The following is a 21,068-nucleotide window of genomic DNA, read 5'->3' on the forward strand; positions in this document are numbered from 1 at the left end:
AAGCTGAATAAATAAGCTTTCCATTGATGTATGGTTTGTTAGGATAGGACAGGACTTGGCCGAGATACAACTATTTGAAAATCTGGAATCTGAGGGTGCAAAAAAATCTAAATATTGAGAAAATCGCCTTTAAAGTTGTCCAGATGAAGTTCTTAGCAATGCATATTACTATCAAAAATTAAGTTTTAATATATTTACAGTAGGAAATTTACAAAATATCTTCATGGAACATGATCTTTACTTAATATCCTAATAATTTTAAGCATAAAAAAAATCTATAATTTTGACCCATACAATGTATTTTTGGCTATTGCTACAAATATACCCCAGCGACTTAAGACTGGTTTTGTGGTCCAGGGTCACGGATATATATATATATAAATAAATAAAAAATAGATAGATAGATAGATAGATAGATCTAGAAAGACTTATAAACTCATTACATTTGATCTAAGAAATTATTTGGGGGGTTTTTTCTGTCAAATTTCCTCTCATTTTGTTGCAGTGGTTGTAAGGAGAAAGTAAGTGGCTGAAAGACATAAAAGAAAACATAAAGTGGAAAGTGTGTGGACGCAGAACTCCGTCTGTGTTTATTCTGGAGGGCTTACAGGCCTTTGGTGGCTCAGAGATGCAGGGACAAGTGGCGTGGACCATCCTCGGGTGTCTCGTGAAGGTGCCGAGGGGGGAGAGAGAGAGAGAGAGAGCGAGGGGTCCTTGGGCTGGGGAGGGACTGGGCTCTGCGTAGCAGGGAGGACGTGAGCGAAACGTTCCAAGAGGAAACGGTGAGGCCACGCTGTGATTAGTGGTTGCAGTTTAACTGCAGAAAAATGCACGGTCCAAGCCCAGCGAGAGAGGGTGGTTTCACTGGTTTCACTGAGCCCATGTGACTCTGCACTCCTATCAGCCCTGACCAGAGTTTGTTTGCGCAGCTCTTTTCTGCACAACTGTCTTTAAAACGTAAAAGTGTTTTGTGGCATTTGAAGCATTTAAACAAAACGACTTTTACAGAACTACAATAAACAGTCACATTTATGTATTTAGCAGATGCTTTTATCCAAACAGAGGAACAAAAGTCACGTGTCAAAGAGCCAACAATATTCGTAATATATAATGCCTTTATTAGACAACTTTTCATCCTACACTCTTAAAAATTAAGGTTCTGCAAAGGACTTTTCATAGTGATCCAATAGAAGAGCCATATTTGGTTCCACAAAGAACCTTTTTGTGAAAAGAACCATGTTTTTCTTACCTTTTTCCACTATAAAGAACCTTTTGTGCATTTAAAAGGTTCCATGGATGTTAAAGGTTCTTCATGGAACCATTGATGCCAAAAAAGAACCTTTATATTTAAGAGTGTAGAAGTTTGAATCTTACTGGAATCTCTGATCGTTTCAGTGTGGAATTCCACGTTCCAGGACTCTTCCTCCGGTCTTTGTTAAATTCCCAGCCGAACTGACCTCCCCAGACCCTCCTCCCACCTTTTAGCAAATGCTAAACATTTATTCCAAGAGGATGTCAGCTGTCCCTGTCCTGAAGTAATGCAGAAGGCCGTCTGAAATTCCCATCACCGAGACCATCTCATATTGTCAATACTCTCGATTCCATTGCCGAACCCTCATGAGGTTGTAAATCTAGCCCACGTTGGAGTATCACGGGTGTCAGTGCGAAGGCTGAATGCCCTGTATGGTAATCTCTGATCGTTTCAGTGTGGAATTCCACGTTCCAGGACTCTTCCTCCAGTCTTTGTTAAATTCCCAGCCGAACTGACCTCCCCAGACCCTCCTCCCACCTTTTAGCAAATGCTAAACATTTATTCCAAGAGGATGTCAGCTGTCCCTGTCCTGAAGTAATGCAGAAGGCCGTCTGAAATTCCCATCACCGAGACCATCTCATATTGTCAATACTCTCGATTCCATTGCCGAACCCTCATGAGGTTGTAAATCTAGCCCACGTTGGAGTATCACGGGTGTCAGTGCGAAGGCTGAATGCCCTGTATGGGTTGCAGCCTCTAAATACCTTAAGGGTTGTTTAATTGTGGCTTCACAAAAAAACCATAAAGCAAATTACTTGGTACTACTAGATATTTAACAACCAACAGAGACACCCAAGAATGCACTTTTGGTGCGCAGACTAGCAATTACGAACAGAAAATGGCACAAATAAAAAGTAACAGTTCACTCAAATTTAAATTCTGCCATTATTTACTCACGTCTTTACAAATCTGTTTTCAGAAGATGTTATCAATAGTTCTATTCATCGTAATGGTGAAAGTCTGAAAAATGCTTGTGCATTATATTTCAAGTCATAACTTTGTGTGAGGAACAGACTGAACAGATCAATTTAAGTTGAATCTGATTGACACTCAAAAATTCCAAAAGGTGGTTTTCACAGTGATGCCATAGAAGAACTATTTTGGGTTCCTCAAAGAACCTTTTTTCCAATTATAAGGAACACTCTAAAAAATGCTGGGTTGTTTCAACCCAACTTTGGGTCAAATATGGACTAACCCAACTTTTGGGTTAAAAATGTAATGTAAAAATTTAACCCAGCGGTTGGGTTTGTCCATATTTGACCCAAAGTTGGGTTGAAACAACCCAGCATTTTTAGAGTGAACCTTTTGTGAAATGGAATGGTTCCATATATAGAAGTTCTTTATTGGCATTGATGGTTCCATGAAGAACCTTTAACACCCATGAAACCTTTCCATTCCACAGAAGGTTCTTTATAGTGGAAAAAAGTTCTTAAGATAATTAAAATGCTCTTTACACTATAAAAAAAGGGTTATTTTCAAAAACATTTCACTGAAAGTTTATTTAGGGGACCCAAAATGGTTCTTCCATGGCATTGCTGCAAAAAACACACATTGCACATTTTGGAACCTTTATTTTTAATAAGAATGTGGATGCTAAAATGTCTTCATGGAACCATCCATGCCAATTAAACAGCTTTTCATTTTTAAGAGTGTGTGTGCACCAAGTTTGACATCAATAGTGTTTCTGGTTCTCAAGTGTCTCATTATTGACTTCCAATCTGGCATGACACTTTTTGATTGTGTCAATGAAATGTGTGACGGAAAATGAAAATTCTGTCATCATTTACCCTTATGTCATTCCAAACCTGTATGACCTGGAACCCATTGGACTCTATTGACTTTTATTGTATGCACTCTTAAAAATAAAGGAACCAAAAGCAGTGTTGTCATAGAGGATCCAGCTCTTTAAAAAAACATTTCTTTCTTTGTTTGAAGAACATTTGAATTATCCAAAGAACCTTTTTCTACTATAAAGAAACTTCTGACCAATGGAAAGATTCCACGAATGTTAGATAGATGCCAATAAAAAAACATTTATTTTTATAAGTGTGAACAAAAAAAGGCTAAAGCATTTTCCAAAATATCTTCTTTTGTGTTCCACAGAAGAAAGAAAAAGTAATACGTGTTTGGAACAACTTGAGAATGAGTAAATTATGAAATAATTTTTGTGTGTGTGTGAACTATGCTTTTAAATATCGGCCTATTTCTCACACAAAGTTGTCTTGAGGTTTTGCATATAGTGCACCAATTTTATGGAGCTTTTTTGGAGTTTTATAGACCCAGCGTTTGATCATGGAGCTGGCGTTCCACCGATTCATGGGTACAACTCTCCCAAACATCTTCAAACGCTAACCAAACCAAGCACTCCTTTTGGTCTTTTGTCAAATGTTGTGTTTAGGCCTTGCAGCCTGCACACATAAAAACGTGTCCTAAGCCTCGCGTATTCTCTCTGTTTGGCCCCACGTTTGAGTAAAGACCAGGCCGGGGCCCCTCTTTACTCACTGAGCATTAGAGAGCGTAATGGGCATGAATTCACAGAAGTGCTTCAGGGTGGGTCATATTTGGCAAACCATTCTGAGCATCGAGAGGAACAAGCGGTATATTCACAGGCCAGACCCCTCACAAAAGTACGCCAAAGCCTCGGCGTGCCAAGATCTCAGATTTCTGCAACGTTCAGCTCTGCTTTAGCTTACGGAGCTTCACTTCATATGTGAGCCAGAAGCCTTTCTTTCCAGTATGTCTCTGAGCACTTCGTGAAACAGGCGGTCCTATCGCAGAGCTGCCGGTTTCGCGCGCCAGCACGCACAGCTGGAGGAGAGCATACGGTGAAGGGAGGACTCAACGGCAATAATATGAGATGTTTGCACAGCGGCATAAGGCAGAAAGCTGTGCACATACACGCACTGCTTTCTGTCAGTTTAAAGGCGTGGATTTCACCAAGGAATGACATCTGGCCAGTTCGGGTCACTTTAGGCGCATCTCAATGCAAACCTTTCCATTCCACAGAAGGTTCTTTATAGTGGAAAAAAGTTCTTAAGATAATTAAAATGCTCTTTACACTATAAAAAAAGGGTTATTTTCAAAAACATTTCACTGAAAGTTTATTTAGGGGACCCAAAATGGTTCTTCCATGGCATTGCTGCAAAAAACACACATTGCACATTTTGGAACCTTTATTTTTAATAAGAATGTGGATGCTAAAATGTCTTCATGGAACCATCCATGCCAATTAAACAGCTTTTTATTTTTAAGAGTGTGTGTGCACCAAGTTTGACATCAATAGTGTTTCTGGTTCTCAAGTGTCTCATTATTGACTTCCAATCTGGCATGACACTTTTTGATTGTGTCAATGAAATGTGTGACGGAAAATGAAAATTCTGTCATCATTTACCCTTATGTCATTCCAAACCTGTATGACCTGGAACCCATTGGACTCTATTGACTTTTATTGTATGCACTCTTAAAAATAAAGGAACCAAAAGCAGTGTTGTCATAGAGGATCCAGCTCTTTAAAAAAACATTTCTTTCTTTGTTTGAAGAACATTTGAATTATCCAAAGAACCTTTTTCTACTATAAAGAAACTTCTGACCAATGGAAAGATTCCACGAATGTTAGATAGATGCCAATAAAAAAACATTTATTTTTATAAGTGTGAACAAAAAAAGGCTAAAGCATTTTCCAAAATATCTTCTTTTGTGTTCCACAGAAGAAAGAAAAAGTAATACGTGTTTGGAACAACTTGAGAATGAGTAAATTATGAAATAATTTTTGTGTGTGTGTGAACTATGCTTTTAAATATCGGCCTATTTCTCACACAAAGTTGTCTTGAGGTTTTGCATATAGTGCACCAATTTTATGGAGCTTTTTTGGAGTTTTATAGACCCAGCGTTTGATCATGGAGCTGGCGTTCCACCGATTCATGGGTACAACTCTCCCAAACATCTTCAAACGCTAACCAAACCAAGCACTCCTTTTGGTCTTTTGTCAAATGTTGTGTTTAGGCCTTGCAGCCTGCACACATAAAAACGTGTCCTAAGCCTCGCGTATTCTCTCTGTTTGGCCCCACGTTTGAGTAAAGACCAGGCCGGGGCCCCTCTTTACTCACTGAGCATTAGAGAGCGTAATGGGCATGAATTCACAGAAGTGCTTCAGGGTGGGTCATATTTGGCAAACCATTCTGAGCATCGAGAGGAACAAGCGGTATATTCACAGGCCAGACCCCTCACAAAAGTACGCCAAAGCCTCGGCGTGCCAAGATCTCAGATTTCTGCAACGTTCAGCTCTGCTTTAGCTTACGGAGCTTCACTTCATATGTGAGCCAGAAGCCTTTCTTTCCAGTATGTCTCTGAGCACTTCGTGAAACAGGCGGTCCTATCGCAGAGCTGCCGGTTTCGCGCGCCAGCACGCACAGCTGGATGAGAGCATACGGTGAAGGGAGGACTCAACGGCAATAAACAACTTTATGTTTGCACGTTTTACAGTGTTTGTACATCGTTTTAAGAAACACATGAAGATTGTGTTTGTGTCTGGTTTCACTTGCTGAGGTTTCATCTCGCAGGTAAATATGAGTTTTTGCTTGATTTCAGCTGAAAGCTTTTGTGGTGGCTGGTCACTGGAACTTTTTTTGTAAATGTAATTAGACAATGACTTGAACGTTATATCATAACATAGATTTAATTTGCCGTACTTGTATACATTTTGTTGAGCTGATCTGTATGATGATGTTCAGTTTCCAGGCTCATTAAAGTTTGATTTTACTAAGAGTCTGATATTAGAATAACATGACATCAGATTCTAACACACCTTTACTTTATTTTACCCTTGCTATTTTAAAATATTTACATTTCCTTCTTATCTCCTGAGCTGTAGACGTCCCCAGAATCTGTGTGTGTGTGGCAGAGCTGAACTGGGTGACCACTAGATGGCAGCTGCCCAAAACTGCACTGATACTCAGCATGAGGACAGAGAGAAAAAATCAGTAAAATAGTATTATGTGTACATATGAGAATTGTCCATTTTAAGCATATATTGATGATAAATAGAGGATGCTGTTTCTGTGGAATCAGAGAAATGGACTGAAAGCAAAACTAATACGGACAAATGTATATTATAGTTGAGCCTATGAGGTAGAGCTGGTAACAGATTACATGTAATCTGGATTACGTAATCAGATTCCAAAAATGTAATACTTGTAATTAGATTAAATTACATTTTAAAATACTCATAATCAGACTACAGTTACTTTTTCATTGATTACATGATTGCATGTTATTCACACAATAGCAAATCAATTATTTATTTTCATCTTTTAAATGTTCCTTTCTAAAATAGCCTGCCACTTTGCCAGTTTTGTGGACATTCACATAAAGACCATTAATCAGGTGGCTATAATTACACAGAATATTGAGACGCCATGCAGCATTTGACCACTGGATTTACAAAAATCAGAAGTGTTTTCTCAGCATTTCAACATTGCATCAACTACTGATGAAGACATTCATTTTTATTTTGAATTATCACTCAGTGTGTTATTTAATCATGTATTACTATGTCTTTGGAAGACTTTTGTCTGTCAAACACATTAACATGCACAAATTCACGTTATTCTTTAATAACATGTAATGCACTTTCACCTAATATATATTTACTTGATGCACCCCCATTTTAAGGCAATAAGTTAATAATTAAGTAACACATTTGCATGTTCACGGTTCTCTTAGTTAATGGTCACATGACATGCAGTTAAACAAATCAAATATAAAAAATTTTTAGTCAGTGTTTTATTTTGATGGATGTTATTTTAAAATTATTTATTTAAATTTAAATTTTGATGATTATTATTCGTTTTTCATTAAACTCTCGAACCCAAGTTTGGGAAACATTGACGTAATGCTTAATGCACTTTATGTTGTTAATAACAACAAATGGAATATATTTTCTTTTTATTTGCATTTTTATATCCTTTAAGATTATCCTATATTTAAATCAATGTGATAAACAAGTCAAAAGTAATCTAAAAGTATCCTAATCAAAAAGTAGATTATATTACCTAATATGTGTAATGTAATGGATTATGTTACGAACTAGTTTTTGTCATGTAATTTGGAGTCAGTAACGGATTACAATTTGTAAGTACACTCTTAAAAATAAAGGTGCTTCAAAAGGTTCTTCAAGCGATGCCATAGAAGAACCATTTTTAGTTCCACAAAGAAGCATTCAGTCAAAGGTTCTTTAAAGAACCATCTCTTTTTTAGCTTTTTATAATCTGAAGAACCTTCTTTCACCACAAAGAACCTTTTGTCAAACAGAAAGGTTCTTCAGATGTTAAAGGTTCTTTATGGAACCATTTAGACAAAAAGGTTCTTCTATGGCATCGTGAAGCACCTTTATTTTTAAGAGTGTAATCCACCCAGCTCGTAGGCTAATAAAAACCTGTAACAAAAGATCTAATTTTGCAGTAATCATTATCTTAAGTATGATTATACTTCTGCATTAGCAGCAGTTTTAATGTATTAAATGTTAATTTATTGCCTTTTTCCCCAAATAAATAAATGGTTAAACTCTGCAGATATCTATTGTTCAATATATTTATTATTATTTACATTTCTGGCATTATTTATATCATATGATGTATGTCTTTCTCCTTTATATTCATTTATTACCAACTGCTAGACTGAAATCAAAATTATTCCCCAAAACAATCCCAATCTTATATATATATTGTTTTGGGGAATAATTCTGCATAACATCTGCATTGAACCCCTTGAAATCAGTCTAGCAGTTGGTAATAAATTAATTGTTGGTAATAAATCAATTCTAGTTGTAGAATTTGTAACAGCAATACATACCTGTCAACCCTCCCGTTTTTCCCGGGATTCTCTCGTATTTTACCATTCTACCCCACTATCATCCCGTTTAAATATTTCTCCCGTATTTCTCGCGTATTTTTTATCTTTCTATAAAAAAATCCCACTTGTCGTATTATCACTGTAAAAAAAAATTCCGTAAAATTTACGGTAAAAAAACGGCAACGGTGGTTGCCGGAATTTTACCGTAAAAAATACGGTAGCAACGTTTTAGGTTTTACAGTTTTAACTTAAATCTACAGTTAAATACCGTAATTTCATTAACTGATATAATGTTAATATACCAACCTACTGAAGTACTGAAATCTGTTTTGTACCTTTGTAATACACTGATAACCACCAAACGAAGGTGGTGATGAGAAAGTCAAATGATGAACCAAAGCCCATCACAAGCAGCTTTTAAATAATAACATATATAGAAGGTTCACAGTGTCATTCACACAAACACCAAACACCATCATGGTAACACACATGAAACTGAAATAATGCAATAAACATCAATTTAACAACATTAGGTGTAACACACAACCCTAATATACAAAACTGATAAGAAGAAACATAGTTATTTCAACAAAAAAACATAAAATTTGAAATGTAACGCAGGATTCTTTAATAACATGTAATGCACTTTCACCTAATATATATTTACTTGATGCACCCCCATTTTAAGGCAATAAGTTAATAATTAAGTAACACATTTGCATGTTCACGGTTCTCTTAGTTAATGGTCACATGACATGCAGTTAAACAAATCAAATATAAAAAATTTTTAGTCAGTGTTTTATTTTGATGGATGTTATTTTAAAATTATTTATTTAAATTTAAATTTTGATGATTATTATTCGTTTTTCATTAAACTCTCGAACCCAAGTTTGGGAAACATTGACGTAATGCTTAATGCACTTTATGTTGTTAATAACAACAAATGGAATATATTTTCTTTTTATTTGCATTTTTATATCCTTTAAGATTATCCTATATTTAAATCAATGTGATAAACAAGTCAAAAGTAATCTAAAAGTATCCTAATCAAAAAGTAGATTATATTACCTAATATGTGTAATGTAATGGATTATGTTACGAACTAGTTTTTGTCATGTAATTTGGAGTCAGTAACGGATTACAATTTGTAAGTACACTCTTAAAAATAAAGGTGCTTCAAAAGGTTCTTCAAGCGATGCCATAGAAGAACCATTTTTAGTTCCACAAAGAACCATTCAGTCAAAGGTTCTTTAAAGAACCATCTCTTTTTTAGCTTTTTATAATCTGAAGAACCTTCTTTCACCACAAAGAACCTTTTGTCAAACAGAAAGGTTCTTCAGATGTTAAAGGTTCTTTATGGAACCATTTAGACAAAAAGGTTCTTCTATGGCATCGTGAAGCACCTTTATTTTTAAGAGTGTAATCCACCCAGCTCGTAGGCTAATAAAAACCTGTAACAAAAGATCTAATTTTGCAGTAATCATTATCTTAAGTATGATTATACTTCTGCATTAGCAGCAGTTTTAATGTATTAAATGTTAATTTATTGCCTTTTTCCCCAAATAAATAAATGGTTAAACTCTGCAGATATCTATTGTTCAATATATTTATTATTATTTACATTTCTGGCATTATTTATATCATATGATGTATGTCTTTCTCCTTTATATTCATTTATTACCAACTGCTAGACTGAAATCAAAATTATTCCCCAAAACAATCCCAATCTTATATATATATTGTTTTGGGGAATAATTCTGCATAACATCTGCATTGAACCCCTTGAAATCAGTCTAGCAGTTGGTAATAAATTAATTGTTGGTAATAAATCAATTCTAGTTGTAGAATTTGTAACAGCAATACATACCTGTCAACCCTCCCGTTTTTCCCGGGATTCTCTCGTATTTTACCATTCTACCCCACTATCATCCCGTTTAAATATTTCTCCCGTATTTCTCGCGTATTTTTTATCTTTCTATAAAAAAATCCCATATTACCAACTGCTAGACTGATTTCACGGGGTTCAATGCAGATTTTATGCAAAATTATTCCCCAAAACAATCCCAATCTTATATATATATTGTTTTGGGGAATAATTCTGCATAACATCTGCATTGAACCCCTTGAAATCAGTCTAGCAGTTGGTAATAAATTAATTGTTGGTAATAAATCAATTCTAGTTGTAGAATTTGTAACAGCAATACATACCTGTCAACCCTCCCGTTTTTCCCGGGATTCTCTCGTATTTTACCATTCTACCCCACTATCATCCCGTTTAAATATTTCTCCCGTATTTCTCGCGTATTTTTTATCTTTCTATAAAAAAATCCCACTTGTCGTATTATCACTGTAAAAAAAAATTCCGTAAAATTTACGGTAAAAAAACGGCAACGGTGGTTGCCAGAATTTTACCGTAAAAAATACGGTAGCAACGTTTTAGGTTTTACAGTTTTAACTTAAATCTACAGTTAAATACCGTAATTTCATTAACTGATATAATGTTAATATACCAACCTACTGAAGTACTGAAATCTGTTTTGTACCTTTGTAATACACTGATAACCACCAAACGAAGGTGGTGATGAGAAAGTCAAATGATGAACCAAAGCCCATCACAAGCAGCTTTTAAATAATAACATATATAGAAGGTTCACAGTGTCATTCACACAAACACCAAACACCATCATGGTAACACACATGAAACTGAAATAATGCAATAAACATCAATTTAACAACATTAGGTGTAACACACAACCCTAATATACAAAACTGATAAGAAGAAACATAGTTATTTCAACAAAAAAACATAAAATTTGAAATGTAACGCAGGGAAATCTGGGAATGTCAATTTACGGTTATTCACTGTAAATTATACGGTCTTTTTCACTTCCAAAAACGGTATACTACCGTAAAATGAATGTCCAATACATTTAATGTCCAATACAGTTTTTCACCGTATATAGTAGGGGAATTTAACGTTAACGGTTTAACAGGATTTTACTGTAGCATTTTTACAGTCTTTTACCGTTAAATTCACGGTCATTTTTTACAGTGTATGTTTGCTACATTCGCTTCCGGTAAACTCCCGTAATTTGTATGGCCCACCTCATTATACGAATAATCACGTCAACAAATTCACAGGTTGTTGCCAGATCTTGTATGAAACGCATCCTTCTCACACAATCGACACATATAAATTTCAACCGATTTATCCCCTCAACTTGGCAACCTACAACCCAGTGATGCTATTGATATCTGCGCAGGTAGTACTGCGGGAGGCTGGTAGAAATGGGAGAAGAATACTCAGGTGGTGCTCCGGTGAAAAAAACAATGTAAATTGAGATATAGCTTACACTTCAAAAGGCTATGGTTTAATTGATTAAAAATGAACGCTGCAAGTCAGCTGCAGCACTGCTTTGCTTACTGCGGTTACCGGGGAAACGGCTATATTCCTGGCGAAAAGCGCCACCTGCTGGCAGAGCATGAATTTGTATTTTTCAATGAACCCTTACTCTCTATGTTTAGAGTAGACCAAAAACAAAAACGACCCTTATTTTTACGCAGAAAACAAGCAGTTGTGAACCGGTGGATCGACAAGAAGATAATGAATTACAAAACTCTAAAGATAAAGCCTACGCTAAGATTTTTATTTTTATTTAGTCATTTAGCAGACACTTTTATAAAAAAGCGACTTACAAATGAGGATAACAGAAGCAATCAATTGTGGTATTAAAACAACTAAAAACAGACCCAAAACTAAAAGCTAAAACTTTACAAATACTACTTATACACATTTTAAAAATAAAGAAATTAAATAAAAATGACAAATGACAAAAACTTAACGTTTAAATGAAAAACAAAAAATAAAGCTAAAAACAATTCAAAATATTAAAGAACAAAAGGTATGAGTATAATAATGATTCTAACATAACACCAAAAAAACAACTACATATATGTGTATGTACAGCCATACACACACACATACATATATATATATATATACATACACATTTATAAATTCAATATATATCTATATTATTTCATTTCCATTTAGTTTGTTGAAGTATTAAAATAACTCAAATTAAATCAAACTAAAACGTAATAAAAGACCTATACAGACATAATAAATTCAGACATAATTTAACTAAAATTCAAATAAATAACAAATACAAATCTAACTACATTAGTTTATCAGTAATCCTAAAAAAATAACACTGAGCCAAACACACATGCTAAAATAACAACAACTTACTTAGCTACACATAGTAAGAAATGGTTATAAAGACTGAAACAGAAGTGAAACAAGTAGTAGGATATATTTACATGTTAGTAAATGAATATAATTGTTTAAATTGATATAATAAATTAATAATAATATAATAATTTATACTTCTGACTCCGCCCCACCACGGTCTCCCGTATTTTGATATCCGGATGTTGACAGGTCTTGCACTATATAATTATTATTAGAAATTTGAATAAAAACATATATATTATAAAAATATATTTTGATTGCATCATTGTATTATGATACTAAATATTATTTTACTATCTTATGAAGAAAATAATGTATAATTTTTTTTATCATATTTTATATAAAACATATTCAAAGTGGACATTAATTCCATTCAGTTCAAATGTATTTGTATAGCGCTATACAGACTGTTTCAAAGCAGCTTCACAGAAACAGTTATGCAGAACTTTTTATTTTTCATTTTGTCAAGGAATTACATACAAATACACGTAATAAAACAAAAATGTTATACAAAAAAACAATGAAAAACAAAAGATGACAAGGAGACACAAGAATGCATACATTACCGCTACTGAAACAATAACATACAAACATCAATATACAGTGAAAGCTTTTAAATACATGTATATTTCTTCATAATATTTGATAAATCTTTGTGATTTTTTTGTTATTTATATAACTACACTGTAAAAAATGACCGTGAATTTAACGGTAAAAGACTGTAAAAATGCTACAGTAAAAACCTGTTAAATGGTTAACGGTAAATTCCCCTACTATATACGGTGAAAAACTGTATTGTACATTACATGCATTGGACATAAATTTTACGGTAGTATACCATTTTTGGAAGTGAAAAATACTGTATAATTTACAGTGAATAACCGTAAATTGACATTCCCAGAATTCCCTGCATTACATTTCAAATTTGATGTTTTTTTGTTGAAATAACTATGTTTCTTCTTAGTTTTTTCTTATCAGTTTTGTATATTAGGGTTGTGTGTTACATGTACAATGAATGTTTATTGCATTATTTCAGTTTCATGTGTGTTACCATGATGGTGTTTGGTGTTTGTGTGAATGACACTGTGCACCTTCTATATATGTTATTATTTAAAAGCTGCTTGTGATGGGCTTTGGTTCATCATGTGACTTTCTCATCACCTCCTGCATTTGGTGGTTATCAGTGTATTACAAAGGTACAAAACAGATTTCAGTACTTCAGTAGGTTGGTATATTAACATTATATCAGTTAATGAAATTACATTATTTAACTGTAAATTTAAGTTAAAACCGTAAAAACCTAAAACGTTGCTACCGTATTTTTTACGATAAAACTCCGGCAACCACCGCTGCCGTTTTTTTACCGTAAATTTTACGGAATTTTTTTTTACAGTGTAAGAGAATTAAGAAGTGATATTAATTCAGTTTTAAAATGGGGATAGGATGGAATATTATTTGCAAACTTTTGTTTATGAATAAAGAATGTGCCATATAAAATAAAGAAGTTAACAATATACCCTAGGGGTCTATTTTTTATCATCGATATAATCAAAAAGAATGTCTTTTAGACTGAAAGAATGGCCAGTCGAATATATAGGAGCCAAGGTCAGACCCAAAATTGCTTGGATATTGGGCAATCATAAAACAAATGTGCAAATGTCTCTTCTGATTGCTTACAAAAAGCACATGAACTGTCAATGTCCAGATATTTAGAAATATTAGAGTTTACAGGATATATTTCATGTAACATTTTGAAATGCATTTCTTTGGCTTTATTGGAAACACAGTATTTTCCAGGTAGTTATGCAGAACTTGACATGTCTAAACAGTGTCATTTCCTCCATGAGCTTGTGTTGGTATCTCACAGCCCGCAGCCCGTGGCCCTCGCATGTTCTCGCCCTCAGCGTGTGGTGGAGTCACCGTGAACACACATTTCCGGGTTCTTCATGACCGCTCCCATTTTGTCTGTGTGTGTGATTTGTGCTTCGAGCATGCGATTAGGTGACTCCTGTTCCTCCTCCTACAACTACAACTTTAATGCACCCAAAATGGTGTTTGAGTGTCAGCCCTCTCTCTTCCTCCTCCGGTTGGTGGTGTTGTTGTAAAGCCCTGCCAGCCTGTCAGCTGATCCCGCATGTTTCACCCCCCAGACTACTCAAAGAAAAAGAGCCTATTTACATTCACTAAGCAGCATAACAGACCTAGAGCGATATAATAATTCATTACGAATCATATCGCGCATTGATTTTTAACGTATTCGCTTTAAAGTGAAACGCGCGCTTATTAATCAAATAATCTAGACAGAAGATTTGAAGATATGCATTGCTCTGAGCGCTGATATTTGACATATATGGTAACCCGTAAATATATGAGTAGTGCTTTAAAAAAAAAAAAATCTATAAATAAAAGCTAGCTTACAAAAATATAACCTGCATCGTTTTAACAGTTTAATTCGATATTATTGCTCGAACAAGAGCAATAAATAAAAGCTAGGCTATAATATAACCCGTTTGAATGCACTGATCTAGCTCAATCATTAATAATTAATGATCTTTAAAAAAAAATGTAAAACTAACATCATTTTAACAGATCTTGATCTGAATTATATTAATATGCAACACTCAGAGATTCATATTTTAATACACGTGCATTTATTTATATTTAGGTTCATGCTTAAAAAAAAGAGCTTACTAAATTAAATGCAATTGTGCAATAACCTTATACTTATTTATCGCCCTAAATCCTAGTACAGCCCTACAACTTGATTTTATTGTATTCCTATTCTATCTATAGCACACCTGTACATACAATTTATTCTTTTTTTGTGGTTTATATTTATGCATGTGTATTTTATTCACATCTTATTTGTTTTATCTGTGTGTTGTTGTTGTCTCCGTGTACTGGAAGCTTGTGACCCTATAACAAATTCCTTGCATGTGCAAACATACTTGGCAATAAAGCTCTTTCTGATTCTGATTCTTCTAAATGGACACGCACGGACCATATTAGATCTAGATCAATGTTTTATTAAGATATGCATTATGCTTTCATTTATATTTAGGTGCATGAGTCGTGAAACAACGATATAGCTATTTAAGTGCAATATATAAAAACACTATATTTAACGCATCCAGTGCATTTAGGATCTGCACGGTGTGTTAGATATTTAAATGCATCCATTACAAGAGCCTTTCTGTCATGCAATCTGAATGAAACTGATGTTAGGAGAACACGGTCGATGGTCGGATGCTGTTGCAATACTCCTTTGTTTACATGCAAGTCCTGCTCGGCGGAAGGAGGCTTTTTGGTAGTGCAGCGCTGTGTGTGATTCCTACCAGCTGTTTCCCGCCTTGAAAGACATCCGATCAGCTGCAAACACACACATGCAGAAGGAGGGAGGGAACGAGCGCGAGCGCGAGCTCCACACACACTACGAGGGAACCCCATCAGCTGGAAGAGTAGAGCAACCTTACAACTCAACGCTCATGCCCGAAATCAGCAGGACACGCACAGGACTGCTTCTTAAATCAGAAAGAGTTTGTTTTTAAACCGATAAAGTACAAGAAGAATCGAGGAGCCAGGGCTGGAGAGAAGCGGGGAAGCATGGAGTATTTCATGGTGCCAGCTCAGAAGGTGCCCTCCTTGCAACATTTCAGGAAAACTGAGAAAGAAGTCATAGGGGGCTTGTGCAGGTACGTGAGACCCTCTTTTAACAAATGCGCACGCATATGTTCGCGATTCTTTCATCGCGCGCCAGCAGCAGCAGCAGCAGCGAGCGCTACTACTGGAGTAGCGTTAACGTGCGTGCGGGATTTCTGTGTTATTGTGTACATGCGCTTATCCAGTGGCTTGAGACAGGACGGATCCCATGCGAGACTCGGTTTTCTACATTTAAAACATCTCGCGGGGGTCTATGGAAGCCCCTTGGCTTGTCAGGTCAGTGTAACCTATGAAATATCTCCGCGAAATCGATGCATTTTGTGTCTAACAAACACAAACCACGTGGTTGCATGCGCGCACACACACACACACACACCACGCTGCTGGTCTCTCGCGTGTATTTAATATCACAAACCGTGCGTATTTCGTCCCACCAGTAAATGTGTCACTATATAGAGGGGTTTGTTGGTTAGAAGTGTGTTTGGGCTGAAGTTCGCGTGTTTTCGGGGCTCAAGTTATTGTGGGCAGTGCGGCCATGCTTGTGGCTCGTGCATTTGGCGTCGTCTGTTTCTCATCGCAATCAACTATTAAAAGTCTCCTGACTACCTTTGCACACGAGTCCCCCCGATATATGAGGCTGAAATGGGCGTTAAGCGCGAGAAATCTCGCCGCGCGTGCTGCGGGAGAGAGATCAGATGATATTTGGACTGCGTCGGTGCTGCCGCATGGACGGAGGAAACGCGAGAGGCGCATTGTTGTAATGGCGGACCGTATCACCCGTGAACACGGTGCTTTTTATTTAGCCCAGCGAGCGTGTTGATTATCTCGCTCGATATTACAGTTTCGGCCCATTGTGAATGGAATATGAGTTTTTTAATGGTTGGTAAAATAATAACTAGTGTTATTTTAATAAGGGGGTGTGTATGCCGTTGAAGGAAGGCCCCGTCAATGCGTCTGCGATCCATTCTCAGAAAGGGGGCGGGGCCAGTGAGCCGATTAGCGCAGGTTGTTCTGGGAATTGTAGTTTTCGCCCAAAGTAAATCGCATACAAATGATGCGTCTGGTTTCAAGTTATGGTGTGCTGTTATTCCCACTATGGACACTTTGCAGATTTACAGGTTATACCATGGTTCTTCAGTGTATCAGTTGAAGTACTCTAAAGAACGTCGAATAACATGGTTTTACAATTTTATAAAACACCAAGGTAGCACGTTGTTTTGGTACGTTATATATATTTATATATATTTATTCTGTTTTTCCTTTTAGGATAAAACCAAGATTTAAGTTGCCAGTGTTTTGAAAATGCAGAAAGCAAAGGCAATTCTTCCTTCTCTTATAGATTTAATATAGTTATTAAAGTCCAGTTTAAACTAAAGGATGCAAATTATTATTATTATTATTTTTATAGCAGTTAATTTAATTCATGTTTTTTGAGTAGGTTGCCAGTGTTTTGAAAATGCAGAAAGCAAAGGCAATTCTTCCTTCTCTTATAGATTTAATATAGTTATTAAAGTCCAGTTTAAACTAAAGGATGCTAATTATTATTATTATTTTTATAGCAGTTAATTTAATTCATGTTTTTTGAGTAAAATCACTCAGGCATATGACCAGTGCTCAGTAATATTTTATCAGTCTTGTCATATCATTACAAGCTTGTACTTTGGCCTGTTGTCAACTTGAATCCGTCTAATTAGTTAAAATTATTATTATTATTATTAGAACATTATTTTTTATGTGTTATTTTTATTGTTATTGTTGTTATTAGTGTAATTAAATATTACTTTTATTCTTATCGTTTAATTATTATTATTATTAAAACATTACTATTATTATTTGTATATTATTTAAAAATTATTATTGTTTTAAAATAATATTTTAAATTAAGAAATTATTTATTTAAAATTTGTTATGGGTTCATTCATATTTAATATAAAACATATGTAGTACTATTTACTATTTTAAATATTATATTTTTTATTTTTTTAAGGCAGCTTTAGTTACACACAAGCAAAGTCTCTCACCCCATGCTGAAATTTGAACACTCATTTGACCATTTTATTTTCATGCATAAAAGAAGCTGGGTCATATTCAATGCATATGGCTGGAAACGGCTGATCTGAGCGTATCTCTGGTTCCACAGTTGGCTCTAGTTGTGATTTTGGCACTGGATCTGTTTGCTGGGTTTAGAGCCGCTTGGACGCAAGTAGGCGAGCAGGGAAACCTCTCTCGCTCCCCTCACAATTGTTCCCCGTGTTTGTCCTCATGCAGCTGAGGCACTGCTGATAAGAGAGGCTTTCCAGAGATACCCCGTGAGATGCCCAGACAGGGAGGAAGTTCAATTAGGGTTTGATTTCCTCGGCCAAAGCATGCATGTGATCGTGCGAGGCAGAGATGTCCAGGGGCTCGAATTTAGAGACAATGGGCTTGAATGAGCATTCAGGAAAGTCAAAATGTTCTACTTCGCACTCTGATGTTTCTCTCTCTCAAGGTTGCATCCTGTTTTAGAGATGTAAGCAAAAGGAAAAATAGCTTTTTTTTTTAGTTGTTATCATTTTCAAAAAGGATTCATTTCGCATTATTCAACTTTTTTTTGGAATCTCACTGTTTAAATGCAAGACACTTTGTCCAAAACCAAACATTTTGTCAAGTGTTCTTCACAAAAAGGACCATAAACTGTAATACCAGTATTATCAGGGTTGTACCATGTTTATGTACTATTTTAATCTGTTTTCTTGCAATTTAAGTGTGTGGTTATCATGCATACTGCTTTATGACCTCATATTAATTGAGAGGTTAAATGTAATTATTATACATTTAAAATTAAACTTCACTAAAGCGCAGTAATATCTCCTCTTCACAGCTTAGCAAACATTCCCCTCACGCCAGAGACGGCGCGGGACCAGGAGCGGCGTATTCGGCGGGAGATCGCCAACAGTAATGAGCGCCGGCGCATGCAGAGCATCAACGCTGGCTTCCAGTCTCTGAAAACACTCATCCCGCATAGTGACGGAGAAAAGCTAAGCAAGGTGAGTCAGACAAACAGAAAGAGTGGAAACCAAGTGTTGAGAACCAGATCAACTGATTCATGGAAAGGGATGTATCAGTAGTGCGGATGTCAAGATTTTCAGTGAATATATATATATATATATATGGTCCATATTAGAGTCTTTTAAACCTATGTGATAGTTTTTTTTATGTGAGAAACAGACTGAAATATAAGCCATTATTCATTGCTAATCTTCACGTCTGCTTTTGTTGCATTGGAAAAATCTGCATGAACGCTTTTAACATCTGCTGAAGGTTAAACAGATTTGCGAGGGCGTGTATGTACAGTATTCGTTTTTTGGGTGAACTATTCCTTTAGATCCTACTCCTATGGATGTATCACTAGTGCGGATGTCAAGATTTTCAGTGAATGTATATATATGCTCCATATTAGAGTCTTTTAAACCTATGTGATAGTTGTTTTTTTTATGTGAGAAACAGACTGAAATATAAGCCATTATTCATTGCTAATCTTCACGTCTGCTTTTGTTGCATTGGAAAAATCTGCATGAACGCTTTTAACATCTGCTGAAGGTTAAACAGATTTGCGAGGGCGTGTATGTACAGTATTCGTTTTTTGGGTGAACTATTCCTTTAGATATAGATTTTATGCAAGTGTAGATGCCACCACAAAATTCATATGTTAATTGTTTGCTTTAGGTTTAAATGAAATCTGATTCATTCTCTTTTAATTTCTCACCGTTGTTACCATATGCTATACTTAAGTTAAACTACCATTCAAAAGTTTGGTTTTGGTAAGATTTGTAAACAATTGTTCTTGAAAGACGTCTCTTCTGGTCATCAAGGCTACAACAATTTTGATCAAAAATGCAGTAAAATACAGTAATATTGTGAAATATTATTACAATTAAAAAAACTTGTTTCTATTTGAATATATTATCAAATGTAATTTATTCCTGTGATCAAAGCTGAATTTTCAGCATCATTACTGCAGTCTTCAGTGTCACATGATCCTTCAGAAATCAGTATAATATGCTGATCTGCTGCTCAAGAAACATTATTATCCGTGTTGAAAACAGTCGTGCTGATTAATATTGTTGTGGAAACTGAGGTTTTGCCGAATAGAAAGTTCAAAAGAACAGCATTTATTTGAAAAAGACAGCATTTATTAGTCACTTTTGACCAAATGAATCCATCCTTGTTGAATAAAACAACTCATTTATTTAAAAAAAAAAAAAAGGTCCTCCTGACCCCAAACTTATAAGTGGTAATGTACTTACAGCATCTGTCACATAAGATGTTCAACATCACTGTGGTACATCATGCCAGTACATTCAGAGGGATGTAACGTGATCTTTTTCTCTCACAGGCTGCCATCTTACAGCAGACGGCTGAATACATCTTTTCTCTGGAGCAGGAGAAGACACGGCTGCTACAACAAAACACCCAACTCAAACGCTACATACAGGTGAAGCTCTTCATAGAAATATAATATCTTATCAATATAACAGATGGCTGTTTTGAGAACATTTGAGATCTTTATACTAGTGCTGGGCGGTATGACCAAAAATTTATATCACGGTATTTTTCAAAATTATACCAGTTTCACGGTACATGATGGTATTATTTTTTTTTCATGCATGACCGGGTGTTAACCATATTTTCTACTGATTGAGAGAGGAAATACTGCAGTATATTGACTTAGAATGCCCTCTTTTACTGTCATGATGAGTGAATATTGTCAAAAAATACCACATGAAATAGTGACTAAACACGACCCCTTTTAATACATGTTAACCAGGAGTCATCTGATAAAATCAACTTGCATCTACACTAAAAAGAGCGGCTCTATTACTTTTTTGCTCTGCCTGCATCTGAGTAACAAACTAAAAAAAACAACAAACAAAAAAGTGCATGTGATATTAACAGACGAACTACGCTCATATTTATAATTCCAAACAATCAGTAAGCGACAGGTGCTAGGAA

At 35.4% G+C, this 21,068-nt stretch overlaps 1 protein-coding gene across 2 annotated transcripts in view; it reads left to right on the top strand.

Moving 5' to 3' along the window:
- Window positions 1–15,722: 15,722 nt before the first annotated feature.
- Window positions 15,723–21,068, top strand: part of LOC107553667 (transcription factor AP-4-like) — a 12,894-nt gene continuing 7,548 nt past the window's right edge. Inside the window, exons 1-3 of one of the 2 annotated variants that reach the window (XM_016235956.1) lie at window positions 15,723–16,108; window positions 18,937–19,102; window positions 20,452–20,550. In XM_016235956.1, coding sequence (XP_016091442.1) covers window positions 16,020–16,108; window positions 18,937–19,102; window positions 20,452–20,550 — 354 coding nt within the window. In that variant the 5' untranslated portion in view covers window positions 15,723–16,019. Of the gene's footprint in view, window positions 16,109–16,221; window positions 16,353–18,936; window positions 19,103–20,451; window positions 20,551–21,068 lie in introns of those variants that run through there. The other variant, XM_016235957.1, reaches the window with a different exon arrangement.

Source organism: Sinocyclocheilus grahami, unplaced genomic scaffold, assembly GCF_001515645.1.
Source record: "Sinocyclocheilus grahami isolate Dianchi unplaced genomic scaffold, SAMN03320097.WGS_v1.1 scaffold476.1, whole genome shotgun sequence".
NCBI classification, from domain to species: domain Eukaryota; kingdom Metazoa; phylum Chordata; class Actinopteri; order Cypriniformes; family Cyprinidae; genus Sinocyclocheilus; species Sinocyclocheilus grahami.